Raw genomic sequence first — 27,569 nt, 5'->3', positions numbered from 1 at the left:
AGTTGGAAAAGTGACCTTTATTTAAAAAATAAAAAGAGCAACAAACCGCAAATGTTCTGCAACAAACCCCTTGTGATGTACTTGTCACAACGCGTGTGCGGTGTCCATGCTGACCTCTGCGAGGGGTGGGGGGACACCGGGCAGTCCCTCAGGGCTGGCAGCCACGTCCCTGCTCCTGTCCCAGCCAGGAAGGCACTACCCGGCTGGAAACGTCAAGCCGGAACAGGGACCATCGCCCACAGCAGGCACTTCTCTGGGTCCACGAGTTCCAGCCTCTTTCTACCTCCTGGTCCAGCTGCTGGGGGGCTGCCCCCTCCCCAGGGTGATGGGCAAGTGCAGCTGGAGAGCCCGGGGGAAGCCGTTCCCAGGACAGGGCTGGCACGGAGTGTCCCTCGCCGGGAGCACGGCGGTGCCCTGGGCTGCAGGAGAGGAGCTCGGAGCTGCTGAGGTGAAGTTGCTCCCGAAAGAAGGTAAAACGAACCCAAGTGAGACAAAGAACTGGCAGTGCATGGTGGGGTGTGGAGTCAGTCCCTGGGCTACACCAGCCCCGCTGCCTTCTCCTGCACGTTGTACTCCTTGCTCCTCTTCACCTTCCAGCTGATGAGGGCGAGCAGGACGGTGCCCACCACCTTGTAGCCCACCTGCAGCCCCAGGTATCTGCCGGGAGAAGAGCAGGGAGAGGCCGTGTCCGGAGGTGGCACCTTCAGCTGGCCCCAGGCTGAGCTGGGGACCATCCCTGTGGCCAAGGCCGCCAGGGGGGACAGGGCACAGGTGCCAGGGGTACCTGTTGCGGAGGAAGTTGTTGTTGTAGTAGGCACAGAACCGGCGCTGGGTGCACTGCTGCTGCCAGTAGATGCAGGACGAGTCGATGAGCGCTCCGAACATGGCTGGGGCTGGCAGCCAGGCTTGGGAGAAGAGAGGACGGAGTCAGGCTGCTGTCCCTGACGAGGTTCAACACCTCCTGGGGCTCCAGCAAACCTTCACTGCTCCCCTCAGTCTCATTAGGAGATGGACACTCACCCAGCAGCCTCATAAGTAAGAACTGGACGCCGATGGCAAACGACTTCTCGTCCTGGTTCACCACCCTGCAGGGGAGAAGCCATGGGAGGTCAGAGTGGTGGTGCTGGCTCTGGGTTTGGTCAAGACTTGGGCTGGTTGCACATTTATGACATCCCATGGATCCCAACGTGGGGAACCATAACATCACACTCCCCCCTGTGACTCCTGTGTGCCCCCACCCACACCCAGTGCTCACCGTAACACCATCATGTAGAGGGGGTTGTGGGACAGGCAGGCGACCAGGGCAGCGAAGGAGATGAGGAATATGGCAGGAAAGAGCATGTCAGAGCAGCTGAGTGGACAGGAGCCTGAGTACAGCTCCTTCCCAGGGGGGATCTGGGAACAGTTCTTGTAGATCTGTTGGAAACATTTGGAACAGAACAAATATAAGACTCCCAAAGCCAAGAGCAGGGATTTTAGTGACCCATCGGACCACAGCCCTTTGCAGGAGACCGACGAGAGCATCATCTCCAATTTTAAGGCCACAGCCATGGCATCCTGTAATGGGATGTGCCATCACCCCTGTTTCTCCAAGCAGACTCCCAGGAATTCTCCATGGCACCTTCCCAGGACTCCAGCTCCCTGGTAGACTTCCCAGCACACTGTGCCAAAAAGGTTCCACCCCCTTGTTGCATCTGTCAGGTTCCTGCAGCATCACTCCCCTGTCCCCGGCGAGCAAAGGTTCAGGCTGCTTTGCAAACCACGTGCTTTACTCACCACTTGGTTGGGGTTGGAGGAATTGATGGTGCTGCTGGTGCAGCCAGCGAAGCAGGGCGAGATGTACTCCACCTTGTTTTCCCAGCACACCGGGTGGAAGATGTGCTTGGAGCAGCGGCACCCACTCGGCTCCTTAACCTGCTGCTGGGAACTCAGTGTACTGCCAAAAAGAAGGAAGGAAAAATGGGGAAAAAATTAAGAAATAGGACAGAAAGAAGAAAAATAAAAGTCTCTCTTACTAGTTGACCGGTTTTCCCGTTCCTGTTTGGACTGGGACACTGCCAGCAGCAGCCTGGCCTCCTGCCAGCCCCTGATCCCCGCAGGTACCTCTGGAAGTGTACAGTGAATGTCGCAGGAATTGTGTTATGTCTCCAAACAAGTACTCACATACTTCTTTTTTCCTTTTTTTTTTTTTTTAACTTCCCTCCCCAGCTGAAAACTAATCGGCCAAACTCCTGGAGAAATGGACCTGGGCTCCATCCAGAGCTGCACAAGCAGCTGTGCGAACAGCCCCAGCTGGAAACACCCCACAGACACAAACTGGAAGTGGGCACATTCCCAAACAAGCCTGATGACAGCGAGGACAAATCCAGTGATCTGTGCTATCTTTCCTTCATACCTGAGGGAGTGCACCTGCTAAGTGGCACAGCCGGAATCCTGCAGGAATGTGGCACAAGGGAGCTGTCCCTGGGCAAGGTGGGATGGGGCTGCTCCATCCCTGCAGGAAAATGGCACCAGAAACTCTAACCCTAACCCTTGCTGGCATTTCCACTAGGAAATGAGCACAATGCACTTGATATGAAGCCTTGGTGGTATCTAAATATCATTTTTATCTTAAAAAGTCATGGTAAGGGTCAAAAGTATCCACTGAGGTGCCGAGAAAGGTGATGTCCAGCTCGAACACAGGAAGCGTGTGAGGTGATGTGGACACAGGCACTAATATTACTAATTTCCCCCTAAGAATCCAGAGTGAAAAATACATCCTGCTTGTCTGGCATAGAAAATCAGGGATAAATGACCTCCCAAGCTCTCTGTGCTGTGAATTGCGTGGATCAACTCCAGGCAAATGAGATCAAGGAGCAAGCAGCAGCACGGCGATGTCTACTGCCTCTTCACCTGCGTGTATCCCTCCCCATGGACAAGCGGGACAAGGGCTGGAGAAACAGGGAGCTGGGAGCAGCCCAACGACCTGCATTACCTGTGGGGGTAGATGCCCTCGATGTGCCCTGTGGAGCAGCCCATGAAGAAGATGGGGAGGCAGAGGAGGATGGAGAACATGAGCACCACCACAGCGAAGCGGGGGATGGCCCGCAGGGAGAAGGCGAAACGTTTCATGATGATCCCTCCTAAGAGCATCCCAAGCGCTGCTGCTGGCAGGTTCACGGCTCCTGCAGGGAAATGAGGGCATTAGGGGGGTCCTGCCTGCCCAGCACCCCTCCCTGGGCTGGGGGTGCCTGTGTGGACCTCGTGGGAGCTGGGAGAGCCCACAAATCCCACCATTACCCAAGGCAGCCTAAGGCAGCTGGGAAACCTCAGGCCAGGAAAGTCACCAACCACCCCAAGGTGAACCCCAGGTCTCACTTAAAAATGAGCTTCCAGTGGCTTCTCCTGCAAGAATTTAAAAATTCTGGGGAATGCAGGAGGGTGGGTCTGTGCTGATGGGTATTTTTTGCCTCCATCCGTGCTCACCTATGAGGAAGTTGGCTTGGGAGGAGGAGGCACCGTACTGCTTCTCCAGGAATTTGTTGAGGAAAGTGGCCAGACCCGCAATGACCGAGGAGAAGCTGCACTGAGCCAGCACCAGGAGGATGAAAAGGGGGTTGAGCAGCAGCCTGAGGAAGATCTTCGGGAATCCTATGGGGAAACAGCAGGAAAAATGACTTTTAGCCATGTGATCCTCACGCCAGCAACTTGTACTGGGAAAAAAACCCCACCCTTAGGCTGTTCCCAGCGAGGATGTCTGTGGGACAATGACGATCTGCTGGGGATGTCTGTGGCCATGGGAAAGTGGGATGTGTCTCGGCAGCTGGCAGGACTATGGATGAACACAGTGTTTTCCTGGGGGGACATTGTGTCCCCCGGCTCTGACAGCAGAGGCAGACAGACTCCAGGCTCCTTGGGGCCAGCTCTGTTTATTTGGTCTCTAATGAGCTTTTCTAATTAGCAGAGAGTGCTGGGGAGAGCCGGCATCATCCATCAAAACCCCGTCGAGATGGAGAAGAGGGAGCTGGCAGCTCCAGGATATGACTGTGGTGGATGGAGAGGGAAGGAGAGAGGAGGGCCTTTATTTGGGAAGAAATCGTCATGGAGATAAAGGGAGTCATTAATCTGGTCCCTCACCACTGGCATCCCTCTCAAGCCCATTTTGGCTACACATAAACAGAGCAATGTCAGCTGCAGTGGGGTGACCTCCTCGAAGGGGGGCTGGTGGCTCCAGCAGCCCCGTGCCCACCCCTGGAGCTGGGGCCCCTTTTCCAGCACACAGCATTTTAAGGTCCTCAAACCGATCATCAGAAACAACTCAGGCCCCACAGACGTCAGCACTGCTTAGAGCAAGAGGAAGGCTGTGTCCCCCTTCCCTTAGGGCAGGGCATGCTGCAGCCCTGGAGGTACCAGAGCTGGCCCTGGCATTGCCACACAACACCCCTCGGCTTGAAATCACCGTCATGGAGGTCCCCACCCGCCCACCCTCGCCTGGACGTGCCAGCCCTTTACTTTTTATAAACTCCAGCAGGGAGGTCTCTTCAGCTGCCCCTGTCTCCATCTTCCTGAGCATTCCAGCCTCCCCGTTCCGGTCCTGGAGAAGGGGAGAGGGGCAGGCTGTGGTGAGAGGGGAGCACCCATGGGTGGTTGGCACCATCCTGGGGCACAGTGAGGCTGTGGAGGGGCAAGGTCTGTCCCAGGTGCCTTTCAGCCCCAGCCAAGCCTGATAATCACAGCAAAGCCCCATCCAACCTGGCCTGGAGCACTTCTCCAGGCTGGGAGAGCTGGGAGTGTCCAGCCTGGAGAAGAGAAGCCTCCAGGGAGACCTTAGAGCCCCTTCCAGAGCCCAAAGGTGCTCCAAGAGAGCTGAAGAGTGACTTTGGGCAAGCCATGGAGTGACAGGACAAGGAGAGAATGGCTTCCCACTACCAGAGGGCAGGACTAGATGGGATATTGGGGAGAAATTGTTCCCTGTGAGGGTGGGGAAGCCCTGGCACAGATTGCCCAGAGAAGCTGTAGCTGCCCCTGGATCCCTGGAAGTGTCCAAGGCCAGGTTGGACAGGGCTTGGAGCAACGTGGGCTAGTGGAAGGTGTTCCTGCCCACAGCAGGGGATGGAATGAGATGAGCTTTAAAGTCCTTTCCAGCCCAAACCACTCTGGGATTCTATGACTAAAGGGGTGAATTATCTCAAACTTCACTGCAGCCCCTGAGCAGAGTGGCAAGACAGCTTTTCCTGCTTGGAGGAAAGGTTTTAAGAAGCTGGAAAGCTTTCCTTTCCTGAACCCTGGCAAAAGACCTCTTTTTTAACTGTACAAAAAGTCTGAAAGTGAAAGTTGGAGTCAGCTCGGCTCAAGTCTCGTGAGTCCTTTAGCCATAACCATGAAATATTTTGGGTCTGATTTTGACCTCTAAAGAATGGATGATTAAACAATTTCAAAACAGAACTCAATTACTTTTGTGACAAAACCAGATTGGGGCTTGGCTTTGAAAACACCAACATGAGAAATTTTAACAATTTTGCATCTTTTAAAATCTGTTTTAATGGAAAGGTTTGCTGGGCTCCCTTCCTCTGCCCCCACCCCCACCCCGGGGACAGGTATTCCCTCCCCGAGCGCTTCCCTGCTTCCAAGTCATCCCAGCCTATGGAGATGAGGTCTCACCTCTCCTTTCAGCATGTACCGAGGGAAGAAGAAGTAAGGGATGGAGGTGAGCACCAAGCAGCCTGAGGAGATCAGCAGCCCCAGCCACCAGGCTCCGATCCACCGCTGGTCCCCCGGCATCAGGCGCAGTGTCGCTGCAAGACATGAGGACACACTGTAAGAGCTCCAGGGGTAAAAGGGGCAAATGTCCATGAAAATATGGACTGGTGGAACAGAAAGGGTCCCTGTGGGCACAGCCCAAGGATCTCTCCACTGGCATGGAAGAGCAAATGGACAGAGGTGGAAGCTCCCACCGACACTGGCAGCAAGACCAGCCCTGGTTGTGTTTTCCTTTCCCTGGCCAGGACCCTGCACAGCCACTCGTCCCAACTGTGCTGAGCCTCCCAGATGGCTGCAGGATGGATTTAGTCAGCATGGAAGCACACTGCTGGCACAGGTTCAGCTCTTCCCCTCTCGAGCCAGCCTGTCAAGCGGCGATTACAGGGTCCAGCTCCATCCTCCTCCTCTGGGAGTATACAGTGGGTTTGGAACACGCTGCCTGCCAGGGATGCTGAGCCAAGACAGGGACCAGGAAAGGCCGCAGCTACTTTCCTGGAAAAAATTGCTCTCCCATTGTTCCAGGCTCAGTCACTCTGTGGTTGCAGAGACCAAGGGAAGGCCCCGTGCCGGCAGACAAGCGCTGCTAATGAGCCCCATATCCGAGTGGACGAAACCCTGGGCACCTTCTCCGGAAACAGGAGGAGAAGGTGAGAGCTGCTCCGTCTCCAGCGGAGACATCCTTGGGCTGGGCTGAGAGATGCTCACGGGAGGTTTGACAGATTGCTTGGCTTGGCATGGGGCCCACAGCTCCCCGTGGCCGGGATGTGGCGGCTGGAAGGAACCAGCAGCAGGCTCCAGGTGGGAGCCCTGTGCCAGGGTGTGGCAGGAGAGGAGCCCACATCCCACTGGAACAATCAGGACCACTTCCCCAAACAGGACCACTCCACTCTGGAGCTCGGACATTATCATGGAGTGACCAGGCAGAAGCTGCCAAATCCGTCTGCCCCCACGGGGAGCGGGCCAAGGCTTTTTGGAGCTTCCTGCCCAGGTTCATTTGTTATTCTTATCAGGCATAGGACAAAAAAGTCAGGCAGGCTCTGATCTCTCTGAGGAAACACAGGAAGAGCGACATAAATGATGGAGCTGGGGAGAATTCTTCAGTGATTAAGTTACCAGAAATAATAAGCATGTGCCGCTGATAAACAAAATTATCCCTGCGGTGGCGCCGGCTTGGTCCCTCTCTCTCTGCCGATGCTGGTGAAGGGTGGTGGGGAAGAGGATGAGTAGACTCAAGTCTCCCATGTATCCATAGGGCAACAGTTGCCCTATAGTTGTTTTCTCCATCCCTGGATGCTTCAGTTGTCCCTGCTCCTCTCCACCACCATGCTGGGGTCGTGTGATACCTCCTCAGTGTGGTGGCAGTGGGCAGACCCAGCCATGACCACCAGTGCAGCACCATGAGTTGGGCTTGTCCCTACCACAGGCCTCTGCTTCAGTGGTGGCTTCAAGACCAACTGTATCCTTCTTCATGGGATGAGGGAGTAGAGGAATGTGGTCTTTCCATGGCAGTGCATTTTACAGGTCACAGGACTGGTGGCTTCTGTCACCTGTGGTTTCACAGTGACCTTCTGACTCACAGGAGGTTTTTAGGACCATCACTACTTGAGAAATACTTACCAGTGTCGACCCTCCCGATGTCCACGAATAGCCGCAGCACCACAGATCCCAGCAAGTATCCAAAAGCTGGGCCAAACACGGCGATGGCAAAGAGGATGGCTGGGAAAAGGGAGCAGAGAGAGCCAGTGTGAGCAGGGAATAGTAGTTCCAACGCAAATATGGCTTCTGTCTTCCCAGGTGAGGTAGGAATGATAGTACTACATAGAGAGGGGAGAAACCACCCTTTAGCACCTGGTAGATGATGAGAAGGTGCCCGTTGCTCAGCCACTGAAGGTGGTGTTTATCTAACAGGAACAGGAGGGGGAAGGCAGCTGCTGCAGAAAAAGTCCCTCTGCTCTGCTGCAGTCAAGGTTTTTCTGGGACACTAAAAGTTGTCAGCTACACTGTGAATATCTGTGATCCACTGGGACAAAGTGAGGAACCCCTGGGAGCAGCAGGACGGTGGCGTCCTGGGCTCCCACAGGTGATGGAGACCTTCACCTCCTACAGGAGGCCAGCAAAACAAACCCATCCCAGTCCTCAAATACAGGCAAAAGCCTTTGGTGCAAACATCAGGGGAAGTGAAAGATTCTGAGAGCAAAAAGGTTGGCAGACCACCCTGGGTCCAGCTGAACCATCCTGTTCCAAAACGGACAACCTGCACCCAACCCGTAAGGTCAGAATGTTTCCTTTTGACTCATTTGGAATGAAAGGATCCAAGTTCCCTCTTTGAAAGAAACACTTTGCACAACATTCTTAAACTATTCAAAAGGAAACAGTGTCTTGAACTGCACCAGCCATAAAATGAAACCAGACTCAGGGCGATGGCATTTATCTTGTACTGAGGCAACCTGGACCTCCAGGAGCCCTGAAGTGACCATCTGTATTATACACAACACACCAGTCCCATTTTCTTCATCTTCAGAACCTTTTATGGTCCTTCAGTCCCCTTTCCTTCATTTTCCTTACAGGTCTGGGAATTCAAATGTCACTCAGAGGTCATGGGAACGGCAGCCCCTCACTACAGGGAGAAGACAAGGATGCTTGGGGTTTGGAGCAATCTGGTCTAGTGGATTATGTCCCTGCCTGTGGCATAGGGTTGGAACTAGATGACCTTTAAGGTCTCTTCCAACCCAAACCATCCTGGAATTCTATGATTCTGTCCCTGCTTTTACCAGCCCAATGAGCTGAGAGAAGTGAGCACTACCCACATGTGAGACTCTGCAGTGCTCTTTGGTGGTGCAGCAGAACTTTCCCAGAGCAAAGCACTCCTGGGAGGGTCTGGAGACCCTGCCAAGCACTCCAATGCTTGTCCAAAGCCTGTCCTTGGGAGTTTAGTTCCAAAGGCTTTCCTTCTCCTCTAGTGCTTACCTTATTTTGGGACATCTGCTTTCGACTCCTAAATCACTCTGACACCTTTGGCTGCTCTACAGGCATTGTTTGGCACCAGGAGGAATCAGGCTTTTAAATAACTTATGGACTGAGCTTAAAGCTCACGTAGGCAGGTCAGCCCTAGATGGGGTTTGACATTCATAGGAGATAAAACACAATGTGATGTGGAAGCCAGGACCTCTATCTTTGCAATCAAGAATTCCTCCTGAGCCTGGGAGCCCACATCGGGCAGGGACCGATTCCATGGCAAAAGTGTTGATTTTGGACCCTTGATACAAAACCTGTGTTAGTGGGCTCTTGCAGGCTATCATATTGCTGGTTAAACCATGACCAATCAGTGCTCAATAAGAACAGGAGATGGTCTCTGAGAAGCTTTCATTGCAACTTTTCTCCCCCGTGAATGGCACAAGATCTCACAAAAGCAAGGGAGAAGTCCCAGCTCATCCATCTCATCTCCTTGCCCTGATTTTTTGGCTTCCTATCACCCACTTCATAAACATAACCTTACAGAGAACAGCTGACTGTCAAGGGGAGAGACAATCTGGCTTTTTAATCAGGGAGGATTTTGTCTGAGTCCCTCTGGCTGCTCAATCTGTGTCCATGGGTTCCTCTCCAGATAAATACCTTGATATCTCACCTGTAAGGTCTGGAGGAGACAAAAAACAAAGCAATGGTCCCACTTACCAACGTACAGAGGGGAATTGTTGGCCTCTGCGAAGTCATCCACGTAGGATATCCCAAAGGGCTGGATGGGGACAGTCCCGATCCCGGCCAGCAGCTGGGCGATGACCATCATGGCCCACATGCTGTTGGCCTCCTTCTGGGGGTCACGGGTGGTGTTTGGGCACACAAACTTATTCTCTGGATAGCAGAGCTCAGCCTGCCCCTGGCTTTTGTTACCTGAAAGGGAGAAAAGTGAGCATTACAACACTGGGCACATCCTCTGCCTCCTCCCACACTAAATCCCAAAATAGCAGGACTCTCCAAACCTGCTGGATTTTGGATGGATTGCTCATTTTATTTACAGTTCTCCTTGCCTTGCCCTTCCTTTGGAGTATTACACTGAGGTCAGGGCAGCAAACAACCAGGCTGTGATTTTAATCAAACTTTTAGAGTTCATGGCATGGAGTTCTCGGTTTAATGAGGGCAAACCTAACCCATGGCTGGTTTTTGTTATCTGTGGTCTTTGCTCCCCTGTGGTACCTGGGCAGGAACAGGGGGTGATGCCCTCTGGGGTGACCTGGCTTCCCTGAGGACACTGTCCCTGAATCTCCATTGCCCTCCTTGTTCAGGCTCCTTCCAAAACATGGTTCTTGCTTCTTCATACAGTCGTCTGAAGACCATGGGGAGGTCTTCAACCTACTCCAAACCACTGTGAAAACTCCAGCCTGGACTGGAGCATCTTCATGGGCTGTTGACAGGGTTAATTTGTTCTTTTCCATTGCCCAGCAATCCTCATAATGTCAATATCTTTGCCCTGTTAGTCTATTTTTGCACAGTCCATCCTCTAATCTTATTCAATTTAGTGAAGCTTTTCTGCAAGAATTGCACCACATGCAGAACTTTAGGGTCAAACACAGTTCTTGGTGTTTCCCTTCAACCTTTTCAGTGATTCCTGATTATAATCATACCTCCATGGCTGTAGACAAATCTAACACCAGTCAATCAGGGCATCAGCATTACTTGACCAACTCATTCTCCATATAATTCCTGGCCAGTTTCCTTATTGTACAGAACTACCCATACAAGGGAGCATACGGAGCATAAACACTGAGTCAAAACTCACAAAGCTCTGGGCAGGGAGCAGGGTGATACCTGATCCTTTCTCCTGTTTCCTTCACAGTCAGAGCAGCCCCTGTCCCAAATCCTGACCTGTTCATAGCCTGGTGCATGAATTTAAGCTGTTGGAAAACTTGGCATCTGATGCCTGATTTACTCTCCAAACTGTCCGACTCAAAAGCCTTGGGGATGGGGACCAGCAGAGAGCTGGTTTTTGGAGGTGGCAATCCCTGAGGAGACTAAGGCTCATCGGCATCCAAGGATCTAGGTGCTGAAGTCACCTAGGAAAGGCCAAAGCCAGCCTTGTGGCAGGTGATGCAGGTGATGCTGATTACTCTTTCAGCAAAGAAAATAGAGTGTCATCATACACATGAGCTTGTTCCCAAAGCCTGCCCAGTTAAACCAGGAGCCTTCCTTAGTGTGGATCATAAGGCTTATAGGCTAGAGCAGAACAGGCCCTGGGGACGGGAGATCTTTGCTCTATCATAGGAGGATGGTGAGGTCCTGGCACAGGTTGCCCAGAGAAGCTGTGGCTGCCCCATCCCTGAGAGTGTCCAAGGCCAGGCTGGATTGGGCTTGGAGCAACCTGGGCTAGTGGGAGGTGTCCCTGCCCATGGCAGGGGGTGTAACAAGATGATCTCTAAGTCCCTTCCCACCCAAACCATTCCATGGTTTTGTGACCACAGCACAGCTGGAATAACATACCCAGGAGAGGTAGAAGGGATCCCACATGTAACTACCGCACTCAGAAGGGGTTTCAAAGACATAATGAACTCAGGCTTAATTAGCAAATTCTGACCTCAAGTCTCTCCCCAAAACACTGTGTCTAAATTGTGTGTGCACTGGACACAACCCCTCTCCTTGGGCAGTCACATCCTAGCCCGGAGTGCCCAGAGGTGGTTCTGTGGTGGCACAGCTCGTGGTCCTTACCAGTGCTGAGCGTGGTGTACTCGTAGGGGTCCGAGAGGAAGTGTGGCAGGGTCACCAGGAAGGCCCCCAGTGCCAGCAGCAGCCCCCCTATGCCGATCACCCGCGGGCGATGCACGCGGCTGCCGAAGTAGCTGACGAAGATGATGAGGACCACGTTGCCAATCTGGAAGTGTCAGAAGACATCACAGAGGGTGTTAAGACCTTATAACTGTACCTAGTTGGGTGGAGAGCTCTGTTATCTGGTGGTGTTTGACAGAGCAGGAGCGGCGCAGCCTCCACTCTGCACGCTCACAGCGAGTCAGTGCTCCCTTCTCACCTAAAACCAGCAGAGCATCTCCTTGGCTTCTGCCACCTCTGTGCATCCCTTGTTGTCATGAACAACTTCACAGCCTCCCTGTGGTCTGCATGGGGTTTCTTTCAGTACCCAGAGCTGTCCCCCACCCCACAGGAATCACAGAATTGTTAAAGTTGGAAAAGCCTTCTAAGATCATCAAGTCCAATCATTCACAGCGCTGCCAAGGCCACCAGTAACTCATGTCCCCAGCTGCCACATCCACATGGCTTTTAAATCCCTCCAGGGGTGGGGACTCCACCACTGCCCTGGGCAGCTGTGCCAGGGCTGGACAACCCTTTCCAGGAAGGTATTTTCCCCCATACACAAACTAAACCTTCCCTGGCACAACTTGAGGCCATTTCCTCCTGTCCTGTCACTTGTTACCTGGGAGAAGCGTGACACAAACTATTTCCTACAAAACACATCAAGAAATGAAGGGTGTTGCCTCCATTCCTATGACTCAAACAGACACAAGCCCAGCTACAAGGTCCAGCTCACTGCAAATATTTGTGACTCTGGACATTTGCAACTGCAGATGCAATCAGCTAAAAAGCCATGAAATCACTCAGCTCACTCAGGCAAGTGGGTGAACACCACAAAACTACCATTCAAGGGCTTTGCCACCTTGGGACAAGCTAGACATGATTTTAACTTTGGCATTTTGGAGCTGTCCCTGCTCATTGCAGGGGGTTGGGTCAGATGGCCTTTAAAGGTCCCTTCCAACACACGATTCTATGTATGGCTAAGAAAACTTTCTATTTATGTTTACATGGGCTTCTTTGCTTGTCTCTCCGTGGTTTTTGTGCTTGGAATTACTGCAGGCACCAATGCAAAAAGATTGTTGTCCCGGACAGGCTTGGAAGTCACAGCCAGTAGGAAGTCTCAGTAGGCTCTGAGACAATCTTTTTAACCCCAAATGTAGGTGCTGGCTGAGGTAAGACCATTCACTTCCCCAAGGACCTAGCAGGATTCCTAGTGCCCAGATTCCTGATGGAGCACCTCATGTGCTCACCAGGGAGCTCATCAGCAAGGTTGAGCTGCCACCAAGCACTTTGTCTCTGAAAGCAAAATAAAGTCTCCCCCTGCACGTCTTTTCCTAGTTGGCCTTGAGGAGCTACCAGGCAGGATACAATTCCTGACAATCTGAATGTGCAAACTTATTCCAGAGGAGTTATTGACTGGAAAGGGTTTGTGAGGAAATCCTTAGCCAGCTCAGCAACTTGCCTTAAACTGTGACAGAGGGTGGGGTTAGATGGGATATTGGGAAGAAATATGAGGGTGGGGAGGCCCTGGCACAGGTTGCCCAGAGAAGCTGTGGTTGCCCCAGCCCTGGAAGTGTCCAAGGCCGGGTTGGATGGGGCTTGGAGCAACCTGGGCTAGTGCACATGGCAGGGGTTGGAACTGGATGAACTTTAAGGTCCCTTGCAACCCAAACCATTCTGGGATTCTATATCCAGTGAAAGTCAGCTCTTGGCCACAGGGCCATCACCACATAACCCTACATTCACCCTCCTGGCAGGTGGTAGAGCAGAAGTGAGGTGTGGTGTCCAAGTGCACAACAACAACTGCTTCATCCAGCACACGTGGCCATGGCCAAGGAAGCACTGGGTGTGAACAACCCTGACAGCCTATTTTGGGAAGGTGCCCCCCGTGTTCTGGCCACTCCCAGTTACCTCATGCAAGCTGGAGATGAAACCTGAAGAGAGACTGGAGAGCCCAAAGCGCTTCTCGATGGTGGTGAGGCTGCTCTTGAAGTTGGCACTGTAGAGGAGCTGGGAGAGCTGGAGAAGCCCGTGGCACAGCACAAACACCTGTGGGCAAACAAAATGTGCCATGCCAGTGAGAACCCTGTCAGAATCATAAGCTCATTAATGTTGGAAAAAATCTCCAAAATCATCAAGCCCAACCTTTGACCAAGAACCACCATGGCCACTAAAGCATATGGCAAAGTGCCACGTCTACTTGTTTTTTGACGACTTCCAGGGATGGTGACTCCACCACTTCCCTGGACAGCCCATTCCAATGATTAACCACTCTTCCAGTGAAGAAATTGTCTCTAATATCCAATCTGAACCTCTCCATGCACAACTGGAGGCCGTTTGAGGCCGTAGTGCCTGGCTGCTGCTGCATGACTGCTGGTGATCACACCCTGCGGGAGTGGACTCGAGTTGGCTTTGGCCAACAGCTGCACCTCTGACATGGAACATCCTTGGGTTCACTCAGCTGTAAAGTCCATTAACAGACCCTGCTCCAAGGGCTGTTACTAGAAAAAGTCGAAAAAGGGCTTTAAAATCCCCAGAGGGAAAGGATGAAATATGCACATGGTCTCACTACTGGAAGACCTTTGTAGTATTTCAAAAACAGCATCTTCCCTTGAGCCAGGCTGTGAGCTGGGCCAGGAGCAGAGCTGCATGGAGGCAGAGGAGGGAAAATAGAGAGAGTTTAGGGGGCAGGGCAGAAATCTTGTCCAAAGAACCCGGGTGGCCTGTGAGAGGAAGGCGCTCTCAGTCAGGGATGCAAGAGGCAGCTCACCAGTGTCTTTTGATCTATATTTAGGCAGAACAGTTTTTCTTTATTTTTCTTGGAATGAAATGCCTCTACACGGTGCCAAAAGTATTTCAGAATCATTAAAAAAAAAGAAAAAAATAAAACAAAAAAAAAGGAAAAGGTCTTTTTTTTTTTAAATTCATAGGAAATCAAATATTTGCTGAATACCGGAAGAGTGTCCCACAAAGATAACGGCGGGAAGTGCAGGATGATGGATGGGGGATCAAAGGTACTGCAGGGCTGACAAATTCCTGATGTCCTTGGCCAGGAGAGCAGGGATACTCCTTATTTGGAAGGGTGGTAGCACCCAGGAGCCCTGACCCCTTGAGTGATAAAAAAAAAAATCAAAAAAGACCAAAATTGTCCACCCAACATGGAGGATGCAAATTCCACAGGTGGGTGGAGTGGTGTTTTGGGGAGCAGAGGAGGATGCCAGGTCCAGCAAATGTGGCAGAATTTGGGTAGAAGGTGGGCAAGAAGATGGTTTCTTTGGAAGCTTCTCCTGCAAGGGAGGAGAGTTCCAGCCAGAAGACCTGGCTGGGTATCTAAAATCATTAAGGGATAGGAGAGATGCTGACAGACAGGAGGAGACAAGAGGATGGAGATGAAGGGAAGGAGAAAATGTAGTCCTGACAGTGCAAGGGCAGGCTGGGAACAAACCTGGAGACCACAGGAAAGTCAAAGGAGACAGGCAAACACCCCAAAAATGAGGAAAGAAGGCTCACAGGGACAGGCTGCCACCACAGACTTCCCAGTCACATCTCAGAGGGGTGACAGCAGACAGGCTGGTACCTGGCTGGCGTCTGGTTGGCATCTGGCTGGCATCTGGCTGCCTGGTAACCAGGCAGGAGGGAACAAATTCCCAGGCTGGGACTTTGCCCTGACAAAAAGCCACAGAGCAGTGACATGGGTGTAACGTGGGAAATCCTCCCAGAAAGGGACAAAGTGGAAGTGAAATGTCTCCAGTGAACTCTTGAAGCAGAATGACCTCTCCACCCTCCAGCTATCAACTCCCACCCTCAAAACCCCATCTCAGCACACGGTCCTGCGGGTGGTAGCTGGATCCACCACCTTCCCCTTCCCCAGCCCTGAGCTGGGATCACCACGGGCTGGTCTGGAGCAGAGAGGTGACTCCTGCAAGGATGGGAACTGGAGGAGGGATCTTGTTGCCTGAGAACGTTAATTTTTGTTCCTGCAGCTCTGGCCAGACCCTGCTGAAGTCTCCGGAGTAAGGAAGCACCAGCTAAACAGTGGCAGGGACCTCCTGAGCTGCAGAGCAGCTGGAGGCAGAGCTCTCCCGGCGTGAGGCGTCAGTCGCAGAGGCAGAGCTGTTTACCAACAGGGAGGGAAGAGGGTGGATCACCCAGGCCTAATTTAGTGCAGCAAACGTCAGCCCAATCCCAGGGCAGATGGAGAGATGAAGTGTTGGAGAGAGAGAGAATGGAAGGATGGAAGGGAAGATGAGGAGGAAAGGCAGCCTGACATCCCAGAATGCTGGAGTTGGAAGGTGATGGGGAGAAGATGGAGGTATGGAAGGACCATGGGAACCACAGCAGGAAAGGAGAGGGACAAGCCATGGTCAGAGAGGGCAGGGGGGAGAAGGCAGATCTGGCAGGAGACGAACCAAGATGTGTTTATGCCTTGGTGATAACCTGGGCATGGACGAAATGGAGCCCTGGATCCTGAGGTGCCTGGGAGCAAGTTGGGGCTGCCTGCTCCCCATCCCACAAGGGAAGGCAAGGTGGGAGAAATGCAGTTGGAGAGCATCCACAAAGGGAGAGGAATATTTTGGGTGTGGCTGCTTCCCCCTGCCCATGAGTCCTTCTAATCTGGCTCCTGTGAGTGGAGTTAACCGGAAAGGCAGCAGAGCCAGAAGGATGCTCCAGGGATCCATCCCACCCTGAGACCACACAGCAGCCTCGGCCCTTGAATGTGGAGAGGCCTGAGGATGGGATGGGAAGGGCAGGAGAGATTTTTTTACTTGGGAAGAAGCTGCCACCCAGAACAGTTGGAGCAAAGCAAAACAGCCTTTGCTCTGGGACTTGTGCAGCTGGAGCTTGGCTTTCCCAGACGCACTCCAACCCTCTGGAGGTGAGAGCTGTGCCTGATTTAAGACTTCCCCTGCACTCAGCAGACTCAGTTTTAATTAAAATAACGACAGCCCAAACCTTGAAGGCTCTGAGTGGAAATATTTGAGAGAGGTGATTACTTGGAGGGCTCCCGAAAAGGAGCCTGTGAATGCCCCGATTCTGGTGGAGATCGGGGCACCACTCTCCCGGGTCCCCCCGAAGGTCCTCAAGGGTCTTTCCCATCCCTGTCCTTCTCCCCACGCGTTCCCATCCCCACGTGTTCATGCTGACCACCCACAACTCGCCGGTCCATGGAAATCAGCCCCGACCTGGCCCTTCCAGCTGCAGAGCACTGGAAGTGCTGCACTGACCCCACGCACCCGCCGAGTGGCCCTGGGAGGGGACGGAGCTGCCACGATCCATCCTCCCTAATGACAGAAAGGGGCTTTTAAGGAAGAGCCGAGCTCGTTTGCCGGGAGGTTTCGCTGAAGCAAAGCCAAGGCGAGGGTGAAGGCACGGTGGGAGGTTAAGGAGCCGGGGACACTCCCAAGTGCTGACCCTCCGGAGCAGATGCTCCCATGAGAGCCTGGTGGATTTTGGAGGCTGCAGGCTAGGAGCAATTGCAGACAGCCAGGGAGCAGCACAGAGAGGCGAAAGGCATGTACCCACATGCATCCACACACAAAATCCCCTCTTAATCATCCCCACACTTCCTTCGGAGCGCCGAAGAAATCCTGACTCCAGGCTGTTTATACAAGACGCTTGACTCCTTTCCAAGATGAGCTTCGTTTAAAAAGGAAACAAACTCCTGGGGAAGGTCCCTGGCAGACAGGCTGTTCCCCCCACCCAGCTCATGGGCACCAGCACCTCCCAGGGCAGTGCTTTTTCCAAAGGAAGATAAACCCACCCTACTGCAGGGAACAGAGGGGACTGGTCCTTCCATGCTCTGGACAAGGAGAGCTGGCAACGATTCGGTCAATCCCAACCCAAGCCTCCTTCAGAGAAGATGTGTCCAACAAATATTTAGATTTCCTTTCATTTCAAAGTGAAATGAAGGTGAAACACCTCTATGGAGCCTCAAGGAGCCAGGAGACTCCTCCAGGAGCCAGGAGAAAACCTCTCCAGGTGGGAGCCTGGCTGTGCTCTGCAGGGACCAAGGGTTTGGGAAGATGCTGCTACCTGCAGCATGGTTACTGTTCCTTCCTCTCTGCCACCTGGAGGAGGGAGTTAAGGGTTAATTTTTTGCTCTGCTTCCCCAGTTCATGACCAAAGTCATCTCTTGCCTCATTTTTCAGTGTCTTCCCCTTGGCAGGCCTGGTTGGAGATAAAAAAGGTGTAAATGCTGTTGACACTGGTGCTAATCCCTGTGCCCAACAGCCTTCCCACAGCAGTGTGGATGGAAAGAGCCAGGGCTTTGTTAGATGGACACATGGACTGCCTGGGGAGCAGAGTCCCTCACAATCCCAGGTGACTGATGACACTGAGGTAGGACATTGCCCAGAGCAAAATTAATCTGGTGGAGTAAACCTTGGAAAAGAACTAGGACCAAGGAGGCTCTGTTAGCTCTTTCCCTACACATGGCACTACTGGAGTTGCATTTTAGGCTCCAGAGAGCCTAAAATTGTTTCACTGTGGTGGAAAGTCAGGAGGCATTCCTCCCAAAGCAGGAGACCCCAACTTGCCCACATCTGAAGGCTCCTCCCACTTTAATCTCCTAAACTTCCAAGAGAAAAAAAAAAAAAAAAAAAAAGGGAGGGGGGAACTGTAGGAATTAATAAGAATACCCCCAAAATTTTAAAAGGGAGAAGACAAGCTGTTTATTTTAGAGCTTGTATATGATCAACTCTTACTACACTGGGAGACTCTCCTGCAGTAGGACAGCTGAGAACACTCAGTCCAAAAGAAATATATCAGCTGGAAAGGGAAAGAACAGGGAAATGCATCCCTTCTCGGCATCGCTTTCCTATGGGCAGCTGCCTGGATTTAGAGATCTAAAAGCACCATGAAAGATGAAAAAAAAAAAAAGCAACATTCCCACAGAAGGAACCAAATACCCAGCACACAGACTGTCCCGCAGCACAGAACCTCTGAGCTCAGCCAAGTGGCAGAAGTTGGCTCCCAAATGTTATTTCTACTGCAAATAATAAAAGAATATAAAAATTAAACTGATCAGGGATTGCCTGAAGCAGGTTGGAATGATGACTCTCTACTGCCAAGCAATGCACATTTTACAGCCCCCAGTTGTCACGAGCAAAGACAATATTTGCCCTTTTTGCAGCGAACGCAGACACGGGATTTCCCAGCACTGCATCCCAGTGCCCTCGCAAGGTCCTTGCCAGCCCAGCTTTGCCCAGAATGGAGATTTTGGCTGCAGAGGGTTGCTGAGGCAGACCCTCAGCATGGGAGGTGTGAGGGTTTGATGCTTCCCAAGAAAACACTGCCTGCAAAATACGACGCAGAGCGTTCAGCAGCCTCCGACCCTCCCGCAGTTTGGGTGGTCTTTGCTCTCTCATCTTTTTCCGAAGGTCTCTTTTCGTTGCGGTGCATCAGGGTCCAATCCCGGTTTCCTTGAAGGCGGCAGCTCCAGCTTGGCTTTGTTTTCCCTGACCCACAAGCGTGTGTAAACACCACTCCCGCCCGGCGCCCCGGCCATGCCTCGTGCTCCATATCAGCGTCGCTCCTCTGCCACTCTGCTCACGACAATCTTATCTACACTAACCACTCCTTGCTTGTGTTTGGGCACCGAACCACCTCGCCTCTCATAAAATTACCTTGATTCACGTCTCCTAGACCTTGATCCCACTAAACTTGCAAACCCGTTTTGCCATCTGCCTCTCTCCCATCTTCTTCCTTATCCCGCTGCTGGTGTTGCTGGTGAAGGCCAGGTGGTTCTTCCCTTTTGGAGCTGATCCCACTAAAACCAGACATAACACAATGTGGGATCCATCCAAACCCAACCTGTGTTGTCTGATGCTGGAAGACCCCCATCACCACAGGCCTTTTTCCCCACCCCACCTGTCCTAAGGACCCTCCTTGTTTCTTCAGTACGAACACTCAACCAATTCAACATCTCTCCCTGAACAGTGCCCAGTATTGAAATATGCTTTGATTTTTTTGCTTAAATCAACATCCTTAATCAACAGTGACTTTGTCCTCTTGGTGTTTCCCTCTCCAAACCTACAGCCTCCAGACTCATGACTTGATGAATCTCCTGTCCTTGCTAAACAAAACAATTCATAATCTTTTCCAACAGGATATGAGAGCACAACTGGTCCATCTCCAGGCTTCTGAAATACACTCTTCAGCAAATTCCTTTAGTCACTTCAAAGGAAGGGACAAAGAAACTTGCCCTGCTGCTGCTGGGACCTCAGACCCAAAGGCAGGGCTCCTTGTTTCCTCTGCAGAAGGGATCCAGCCTCCCCAAGGAGGGGAGAGCTCCCCACTCCTGTCCACTGCTCCCTGCTTGTTCCCAACACCTTTACCCTGGGATGCTTTAAAGGCTTATCACACTCTGTGAGCCCACAGTCTCCTACTGACCCTGCTGTCCCCTCTCCTACCCTCTTCCATTCCATTCCTCTCCCTGCCATGATATAACACTCAATTTAAACCTCTCCTAGGGCTTTTAAACTCTCCTGGATTATCTCCGGCTGACATAAGTGAGAATAATTCTGTTATCCTCCTGTTTCCTTTTCCATGCCAGGCAGTCCAGAGGCATGGAAAAAAAGCCTGCACTCCCAACACTTTCAGGCTGCTCCCCTGCACTCTCCAGCTCACCAGCTTCCAGCTGAAACCAGTCCAGCTCCTCTAAATCACAAGATATTTATAAAGCTCTCCTCCTTGTCATGTTTCTGGGGATCCCAAAGTCAATTAAAATAGCTCAAAACCATGAAACAGACAGTAAAGGCAAAGAAGCCAAAATATCTGAGGCTCTGTAAACAGAGAACTCCTGTGAAATAATTCTTTTCCAGTGTCTGGAAGGGCAAGACAGATATAGAATCATAAAATCATTAAGGTTGAAAAGACCTCCAGGATCACCAAGGCCAATATGGGCTTAAATCACATCACTGGGACTCTGGACTGGGGGACATTGATGGGGTCCATGGCCATGTGTGGGTATCAAAAAGACCAACCATCCACCTCTCCTCCACCTTTCAAACCTGTTTTGTTCCTCCAGGCTGTGAGGTCCTTGGTGTCCCCAGTGACGCTGGGCACAGGCAGTCTCACCTGAAGATTGGATTCATCCTGCATCTGCTGAGCAGGACAACTCCAAGCCCCCCAAATCCCAGTGCCAGTCAACACAACCCTAGGAGCTCTAGCTGTCCTTCCTCATCATAGAAATCATGCAATGATTTGGGTTGGAAGGGACCTTAAAGATCATCTTATTCTACCCCCTGCCATGGGCAGGGACACATTCCACTAGCCCAGGTTGCTCCAAACCCCATCCAACCTGGCCTTGGACACTTCCAGGGATGGGGCAGCCACAGCTTCTCTGGGCAACCTGTGCCAGGACCTCACCACCCTGGGAAGAATTTCTCCCTAATATCAATTCTAAGTGTCTCATCATCACACATCACCACCACTGGGGGGTTACCGGGATACTCCATGTTTCTCACCGGGGACAGCGCTCGGCAGCCACCTCCCAGCCCCAAAAACTGAAGGTCTTTTCCCTTCTGCTGTGTCTCTCCGTGTGAATCAAGGCAAATAACTTCCCGAGGGCTTGAAGCAGCCCTGCCCCCTCGGAGTGGGCACTCAAACTGAAAGCACAACCTCCGGGTTCATTCCAGGTGCGATACGGCACCGACGGCAAACACGCTGCCAGCTGAGCCGGGCGGGGCCCGGGAATATCAGCACTGACCGAGCCCGAATGGTGTCACTGCCAGTCATTAAGTACCACGTGTGACTGAGAGTAACTTTCAGCAACAACACGGAACTGTCACCAGCCAGGTTCCCGCAGGGAACAGAGATCAGCTGTAACCGCACGGATCTGAACCAGGGCCACATCCACAGGGCATTGCTTCCCAAAGTGCTGCTGCACTGCTCCTGCATCCTGAGCAGCGAGTCCATGACTGCCACCCCCATCCCACTCTTCAAACTCACACAGAACCCCTCAAACCACCCCTGTCCACCACGACCTTTCCCTCCCTGATGCCCATCCCTGGCACCACTGTGCTCCCAACGCCTCCAAATATCAGCGGCAACGGGTCTAGTGCTGGAAAACACCCCGAGAGCGATGGGAACTGGTGCAGGGGGCCAGTGGTCCCCTCAGAGGGAACATGGAGGGACGAGGTGGTTTGCACAGAACAATAATTGGTTATTTTGGCCCAAGCCCTGCAAAAGGCACCCTGAAAGTGGTCCTGACAAGTGGCTTTAGGGATTAAATATGAGCTTCATACTTAAGACTTCCAAGTCTAAGCCACAACCTCCCAAGCCTGCCTAAAGTAGGGAACTCTGTTGTGTTGGAAATACTGTCCCCACCAGAAACTGCCATCACTTATATGAGGATGTTGTGTCTGACTAATTTAAACTCCTTTATAACACCTGGATCTGGGCAGGGGGTGATGCCAGCAGCTTCCCACAAAATCTGAGGCTGGATGAAGCCTTTTTATAATCCACCATTCCCAGCTTCTTGTACAAACAAGAGCTACAAAACCCTTCAAACCCAGCTGCTGACCATGTTGTGCCTGCTGACAACCATTCACTCCAAAAGTTCCCAAACCTGGAAATTCCACTCAGACACTTTGCTTTCCTACTCTGTCTTGGGGGCTGGGAGGACTGATAGTGCACACAGGCTATGCTTTCCTACCCAGAAGCATTTCTTTTCTTAATATATATATATGTTTTTAACACAAATGTCACAGCATGGGAAGAGTGGGCAGGTCAGGAAAGAGTGGGGGATGTTGCTGCCTGTCAATTTATATACATTTGCTCTTAAAGCAAGAATTTTTCTCTGAGGGATGGGTGTCCCGACTCCCCACCGTCCCAGATGGTGCACATCATCCACCTGATGCCAACAAACATGTTTGGGTAGAGCTCAAACTGTTCCTTCACACACTTGCACGGCGCCAGTGCTGGGCTGTTGACTCTTGAAACCAAAAGCACTTTTTAACACAGAAATTTTAAAAGGGAAAAAAAAAAAGTTACTAGAGTTTTAAAAGCATTTTTAAAACTTTTTTTTCAGGTGCTGGTTTTCCCTCAGTGCAGCTGGACTTGCAGCCACCAGGGCAGGTGGGAGTGGGGGTCCCTGCCGGTGTCTCCAGTTTGTGGGTTCACTCTGCACATGTTCCCCACATGGGCCACCACCTCTCCCTCTGAAATCACCTCTGAGGACCCCCAGACTGGCTCAGTGGTGGGTGTTCCAGGCTCCTGGCCTAATTTTGGAAGGAAGACACTGGAGCTGGAGTTGGTGGGCACAGGCAGCCAGGCACAGCCTGGCACTGTCAGAGCTCCTGCCACCAGCAAAGTGACACCCCCAAGTCATCTGCCCTCGCCCAAACTCCCCTGGAAGGTCCCAGACACAGCCCTAACCAAGTGCCCTGGGGTGTGTGGGGTGCTGAGCACCCAGCCCAGCTCCTGAGGCACTCACAGCCCTGCAGCTGCCCATGGGATGCACAAATGGGTTAACAAGTATTTGTTGGGGCTTTTCATTTTTAATGCTGAAGTGTGACATCCTGAAAAAGGGCTTGGCAATGTTTTCTCAGCTCCAGGCTATTTTTGCTTGCTGCCAGCTGACGGGAGCTGTGCCTGTTTGCAGGAAAGGGCATGAACTGCAAGAAGGGCTCTGGTTTTGGGTGGCTTTACTCACCCAGAGTCATGGTCGTTACTGCAGCAGCCTGGAGCGGGTTAAGGCCACCTTTTGCACCTCCAGCAGAGGAGGGAGCAGGTCAACAGTCCCCTCCAGAGGCACATCAGTGTAGCCAGAGGCAGCCCTAAATCACCCAGGGTGACCTCCAGCTCTTCCTCCTGGTGCCCTAAGCCAAAAAGTGCCATCAAGTCACCTGCTGGAATAGCCCAGCCTGGGCAGTGGGGACCTTCAGGGATGTAGGAGTTGAAAACATCATCTGGGATGATGCCTCCAGCCCAGGCATCTCCCTGAAGGAGCCATCTGGGAACATCCCCGTGGTACCCTACAGCATCCCCACAGAACTTTGGGGGCTACAGCACAGCCCAGGGAGGAGTGGGCAGCACTGTCCTCCATGGAAGGTGAGGGAAGCTGGATGGCAAACAAACCCCAAACCTAATCCAGCTGTGATGCCCTACCCATGGCCACACATCCTGAGAACATGCTTGGCTGTGAAGCTCTGACAAACCCTTCCCTGGATCACACACAGGCTCGGATCCAGTAACACTGGTGGGAAATCACACCCCAGCCCTGGGCACCACCGGCAGCACCGGCACAAGGGGGTCCTGCCCTCTGGCTGCTTCTCACATGTCCCCAAAGCTGCTTCGCCCACGGGCAGCTGCCGTTCCCCAAAACTGCACCCGGCTGCTCCGGATGCTGAGGTGTGGAGGTGCTGCCAAGTGAGGCACGAAAATCCCCCCCCACCCAGGGGAATCCTGGCCAACGCAGGCGGATGCCCCGGGGACAGGGACCAGCAAGTGCAGCAGCCTCGGTGCACATCCAGAAACGGGCCGAAAAGTGGTGGGGGGGGGAAAGACGGGATGATGGGTGGTGCAAAATCAGGATGGTTGGCAGGGTGTTAAACGTGACACGTGGCCGGGATGACCCGTGTTATCTCACGCAGGCAGTGAGCTCAAGAGCCTGGAGCTCAGGCAGGGACCGGCTTCAAGATGACAGCAGGTGAGTAACCGGGCAGCCAACGCCAGAAAACCCACTTCAACCCGCCAAGCCTTTGCTTCTGTCACTCAAAATGCTCGGCTCAACCAAGTTTTTAGAGCAAGCCCATGTTATTCTAGGGCAGTGTTTTCTTTTCACACCAGGATGTGGTTAATCATTCCCTAAGCAGCAGCACACCGTGTACCGGACGCTGTGGGGAAGCTCACAGAGAGCTGCCCGTGGGGTGCAACACCCATGTGCAGTGCCGGGTACCACTGTGAACCCCACCGAGCCCCCCAGCCCTTCCCACGCACCGAGCAGGACGGGGTTGCCCCGGACCGCCCCAGGAGCTGATATTCAAATTCTGCATCATCAAACAGCCTTCGTTTTACCGGCGGTGCGAACGCGGGGCGCGGGGACGCGTGGGATGGGCTGGGGTCACTACCCGCACAAGCATCTCCTCCCTCCCCGCGGCCCATCCCCGCCAGGCTCCCATCCTTACTTTGATGTTGCAGAAGATACTCCGGGAGCAGGTGCTGGAGCTTTTGGGGATGTCAGCTGGGGATTTGCCAGCTTCGGGGTGGACTCCCATCGTGATGGCTTCCCGGGGAGCCCCCAGTAGTTGGGCTGAGCTTGGGCTCCCGTCCCTGTCCGGCCTGTCCCGCTGCCCGCACGGTTTGTGCCGAAAACCCTCCGAGGCTGTGAGTGAGCCACGCAGCGTGAGCGCCAAGTTTTTATAAGTCGGCTCCGGGGAGCGATGATGAAACGCTTTCTCTTTCTCCTCCCTCTTTTGCTTTGTGCACCGAGGGAACTTTAAAGCCGCAGGAAGCGAAGGGCAGAGCGCAGGGAGCAGGTGGGAGCGAGGGCTCGGCGACCCCCGCGCGGTTGGGGCTGTGGGACGGTGTTTGCCCACCCGTGGGGGCACCCAGAGCCCTGACCCACCGCTGTGCTCACGGCCCGGGCTGCAGGACTGGGCTGGACAAGGAAACGGCACTGGCAATGAAGCCTTCCCGCAGGGAAAGCCACTGGGATTTTAGTTAAAAGCCCCCCCTGAAGGGGCGAGAGGAAGGGGAGGCACCTTTCAGCAACTGAGATTTGGCGCCCAGGTGGTGGGAGGGGGAAATTGGGTGGCCGGACGGAGAAATCCCTCCCTGGGTTAAGGGGTTGTGGTGGAAAAAATAAACTTCTCCTGTTTTTTTTTCTTTCATGAAAAAAAGCTGCATTTGTGAAGCTCTTGAGCACCTTTTTTTTTTTTTTTCTTTTACCAACACCTCTCCGGAGCTTTGTTTAAGCAAAGTACTGATTTATTTTGCAGGCTCCTCTCAGGGGGGAAACGCGTCAGAGGCTGAAGGGCAAGTTGATTCTGCCCGAAGGGAGGCAGCTGCCAGTGTTTAGTCAAAATTATCGCCTTCCCCTCCATAAAGCAGGTGGGGAGAGCAGGGGGACCCCGTGGGAAGCCTCGGAGCCCACCTGGGTGTGTCCCGAGCCTGGAGAAATCCATCCCAGCCCCCTGAATGGTTTTTCCCCACGGGAAGGCTGGTGGGTCCCTGTGTATGATGCCGAGGGGCCGAGCCCCTCTCAGTGGACACCCCCCCGACCCCAGTCCCGCCCGGGCTCCTCCGTGGGCGCTCACCACGAGAGGGTGCCTTATACCCATGGAGAGGGTGCCTTGTATCCATGGAGAGGCTCCCCGGGCACCGCCGTCCTCCCGCCTTGCCCCAACCCTCCCAAGACAGGACCCCCGGGGCAGGAACCCCTGGGGTCTGACCAGGCCCAGGGCAGTGGAAAAATCAGCACTGCTAAGATAAAAAGAGCTATTTTTGTCTGTCAGCTTCCCAATTTCCTAAGCCTGTCCTTGGACAGGCGGGTGTCATCAGCCCTGGGGTGGCAACAGAAGCATCCTGGTTTTCCATCTCTCCTTTTCCACTCCAATCCCCAAATTTGCCACATCTAGGGTGAGGACATGATGTGAAGAGAGCCTCTTCCCCTATCAAAGTTAACCAAGGCCTTTTATGCACCATTCTATGTCAAGAGATGGAGACTTTCAGCCTCACCAAAGAAAAGCTCAAGCAAACCAACATCTCTACTCCTCTCCCACCCTCCCCGTGAGCCCAGCATTCCACTGACCTAATTTTTCGGGCAGTGCCTGACCCGCTCACTGCCGTTCCTGTGCTCAGTTTATTCTGCAGCAGCCCAGGACGCTCACTTTGTTATAACAAACACCTCCATCCTGCAGATGTTTCGTCCGCTGACTTCAGCTTTTCCCTACAAATACGTCTCCATCCAGCAAAACATAGCAGGGAAGATGCCTGACCAGTCTGTGGGAAGGAACACCCCTGCCCTGTTGCCCCATGACCAAGGGGTTGGATACCTCGTTGTGGTGGGGTCAGTAACCCCTACAAGGGGAAGCAAAAGGCTGTAGTGAGTAAAAAGGGAATCAGATTCTGGCGAACCCCTCTGTGAGCTGGATGCCATTTCCCCACTGGGATCATTTAGGTCGGAAAAGTCCCGTAAGAAAATTGAGTCCAACGGGCCCCCAGCACTGCCAACCCACCACTAACCCATGTCCCCACATCCCATCCACACAGCTTCTAAATCCCGCCAGGGATGAGGACTCCACTGCCCTGGGAACACTGTTTCAATGCCTGACCACCCTTTCAGCGAAGACATTTTCCCAAATATCCCATCTAAACCTCCCCTGCCACAGCCTGAGGCCGTTCCCTCTCCTCCTGTCCCTTATTCCCTGGGAGCAGAGCCTGCTCCCCCCTGGCTCCCCCTCCTGTCAGGGGATTGCAGAGCCAGAAGGTCCCCCCTGAGCCTCCTTTTCTCCAGGCTGAGCCCCCCCAGCTGCTTCTCATCAGACTTGTGCTCTAAGAATTCCTTGGGCAGTGATTTTTAAGGTACAAGGAACAGGATTGTATTTGATGAGTTCAGTTAGAACAAGGAGCAGAACAACAGCGTCCAGTCTGCGGGTCCATGAACCACACTGGGGGGCCACTGGCATGACTGGAAAGAGGAGAAGTCATTCCCAAGCAGGGAGCACTGCCCAAGCCTGAGCAGCTCAAATAGCTGTAGTAAGTAACACAATAAAAGCTGACAAATCCGAATTTAAAATCCAGTCATCTCAGACCATCAGAGAGCACTACTAACATCTCCCCAGGTTTTATCCCACTGGAAGAGAAACTCCAGCCCTTGGACACAAGTTCGTCTCCAGCTTTCTTACACTGACATTCCTTCTAAATTGTGGGCTTCAGACTGTGCAACAAAATGAGCTGCAGGTGAGAAAATGGGGGACTCTTGCCTCTTTTTGAGGATTCTCTGCTGCGTTTTCCTTCCCACGGGGTTACAGCCTTGGCAAGGAACTGCTCATCCTGCAGAGGAGTGCACAGGAGGAAAGTGATTTACAGTG

At 52.9% G+C, this 27,569-nt stretch overlaps 1 protein-coding gene across 1 annotated transcript; it reads right to left on the bottom strand.

Moving 5' to 3' along the window:
• Position 1: 1 nt before the first annotated feature.
• SLCO2A1 (solute carrier organic anion transporter family member 2A1) lies at positions 2-24,800 on the bottom strand. The gene is made up of 14 exons (XM_027729300.2): positions 24,663-24,800; positions 13,444-13,581; positions 11,437-11,599; positions 9,412-9,627; positions 7,357-7,455; positions 5,641-5,774; positions 4,492-4,573; positions 3,466-3,630; positions 2,975-3,164; positions 1,777-1,936; positions 1,256-1,416; positions 1,021-1,085; positions 785-905; positions 2-657 (listed from the first exon to the last, which is right to left on the bottom strand). The coding sequence occupies exons 1-14, from the start codon at positions 24,750-24,752 to the stop codon at positions 537-539; spliced, it is 1,905 nt and encodes a 634-aa protein (XP_027585101.2). The 5' UTR covers positions 24,753-24,800; the 3' UTR covers positions 2-536.
• Between the last annotated feature and the right edge of the window lie 2,769 nt (positions 24,801-27,569).

This window comes from Pipra filicauda, unplaced genomic scaffold (genome assembly GCF_003945595.2).
Source record: "Pipra filicauda isolate LSUMZ 115617 unplaced genomic scaffold, ASM394559v2 scaffold146_size1912638_pilon, whole genome shotgun sequence".
Taxonomy (NCBI): Eukaryota; Metazoa; Chordata; class Aves; order Passeriformes; family Pipridae; genus Pipra; species Pipra filicauda.
Note: the sequence above shows the minus strand (reverse complement) of the source record. Positions and strands in the feature narration are given on the sequence as shown.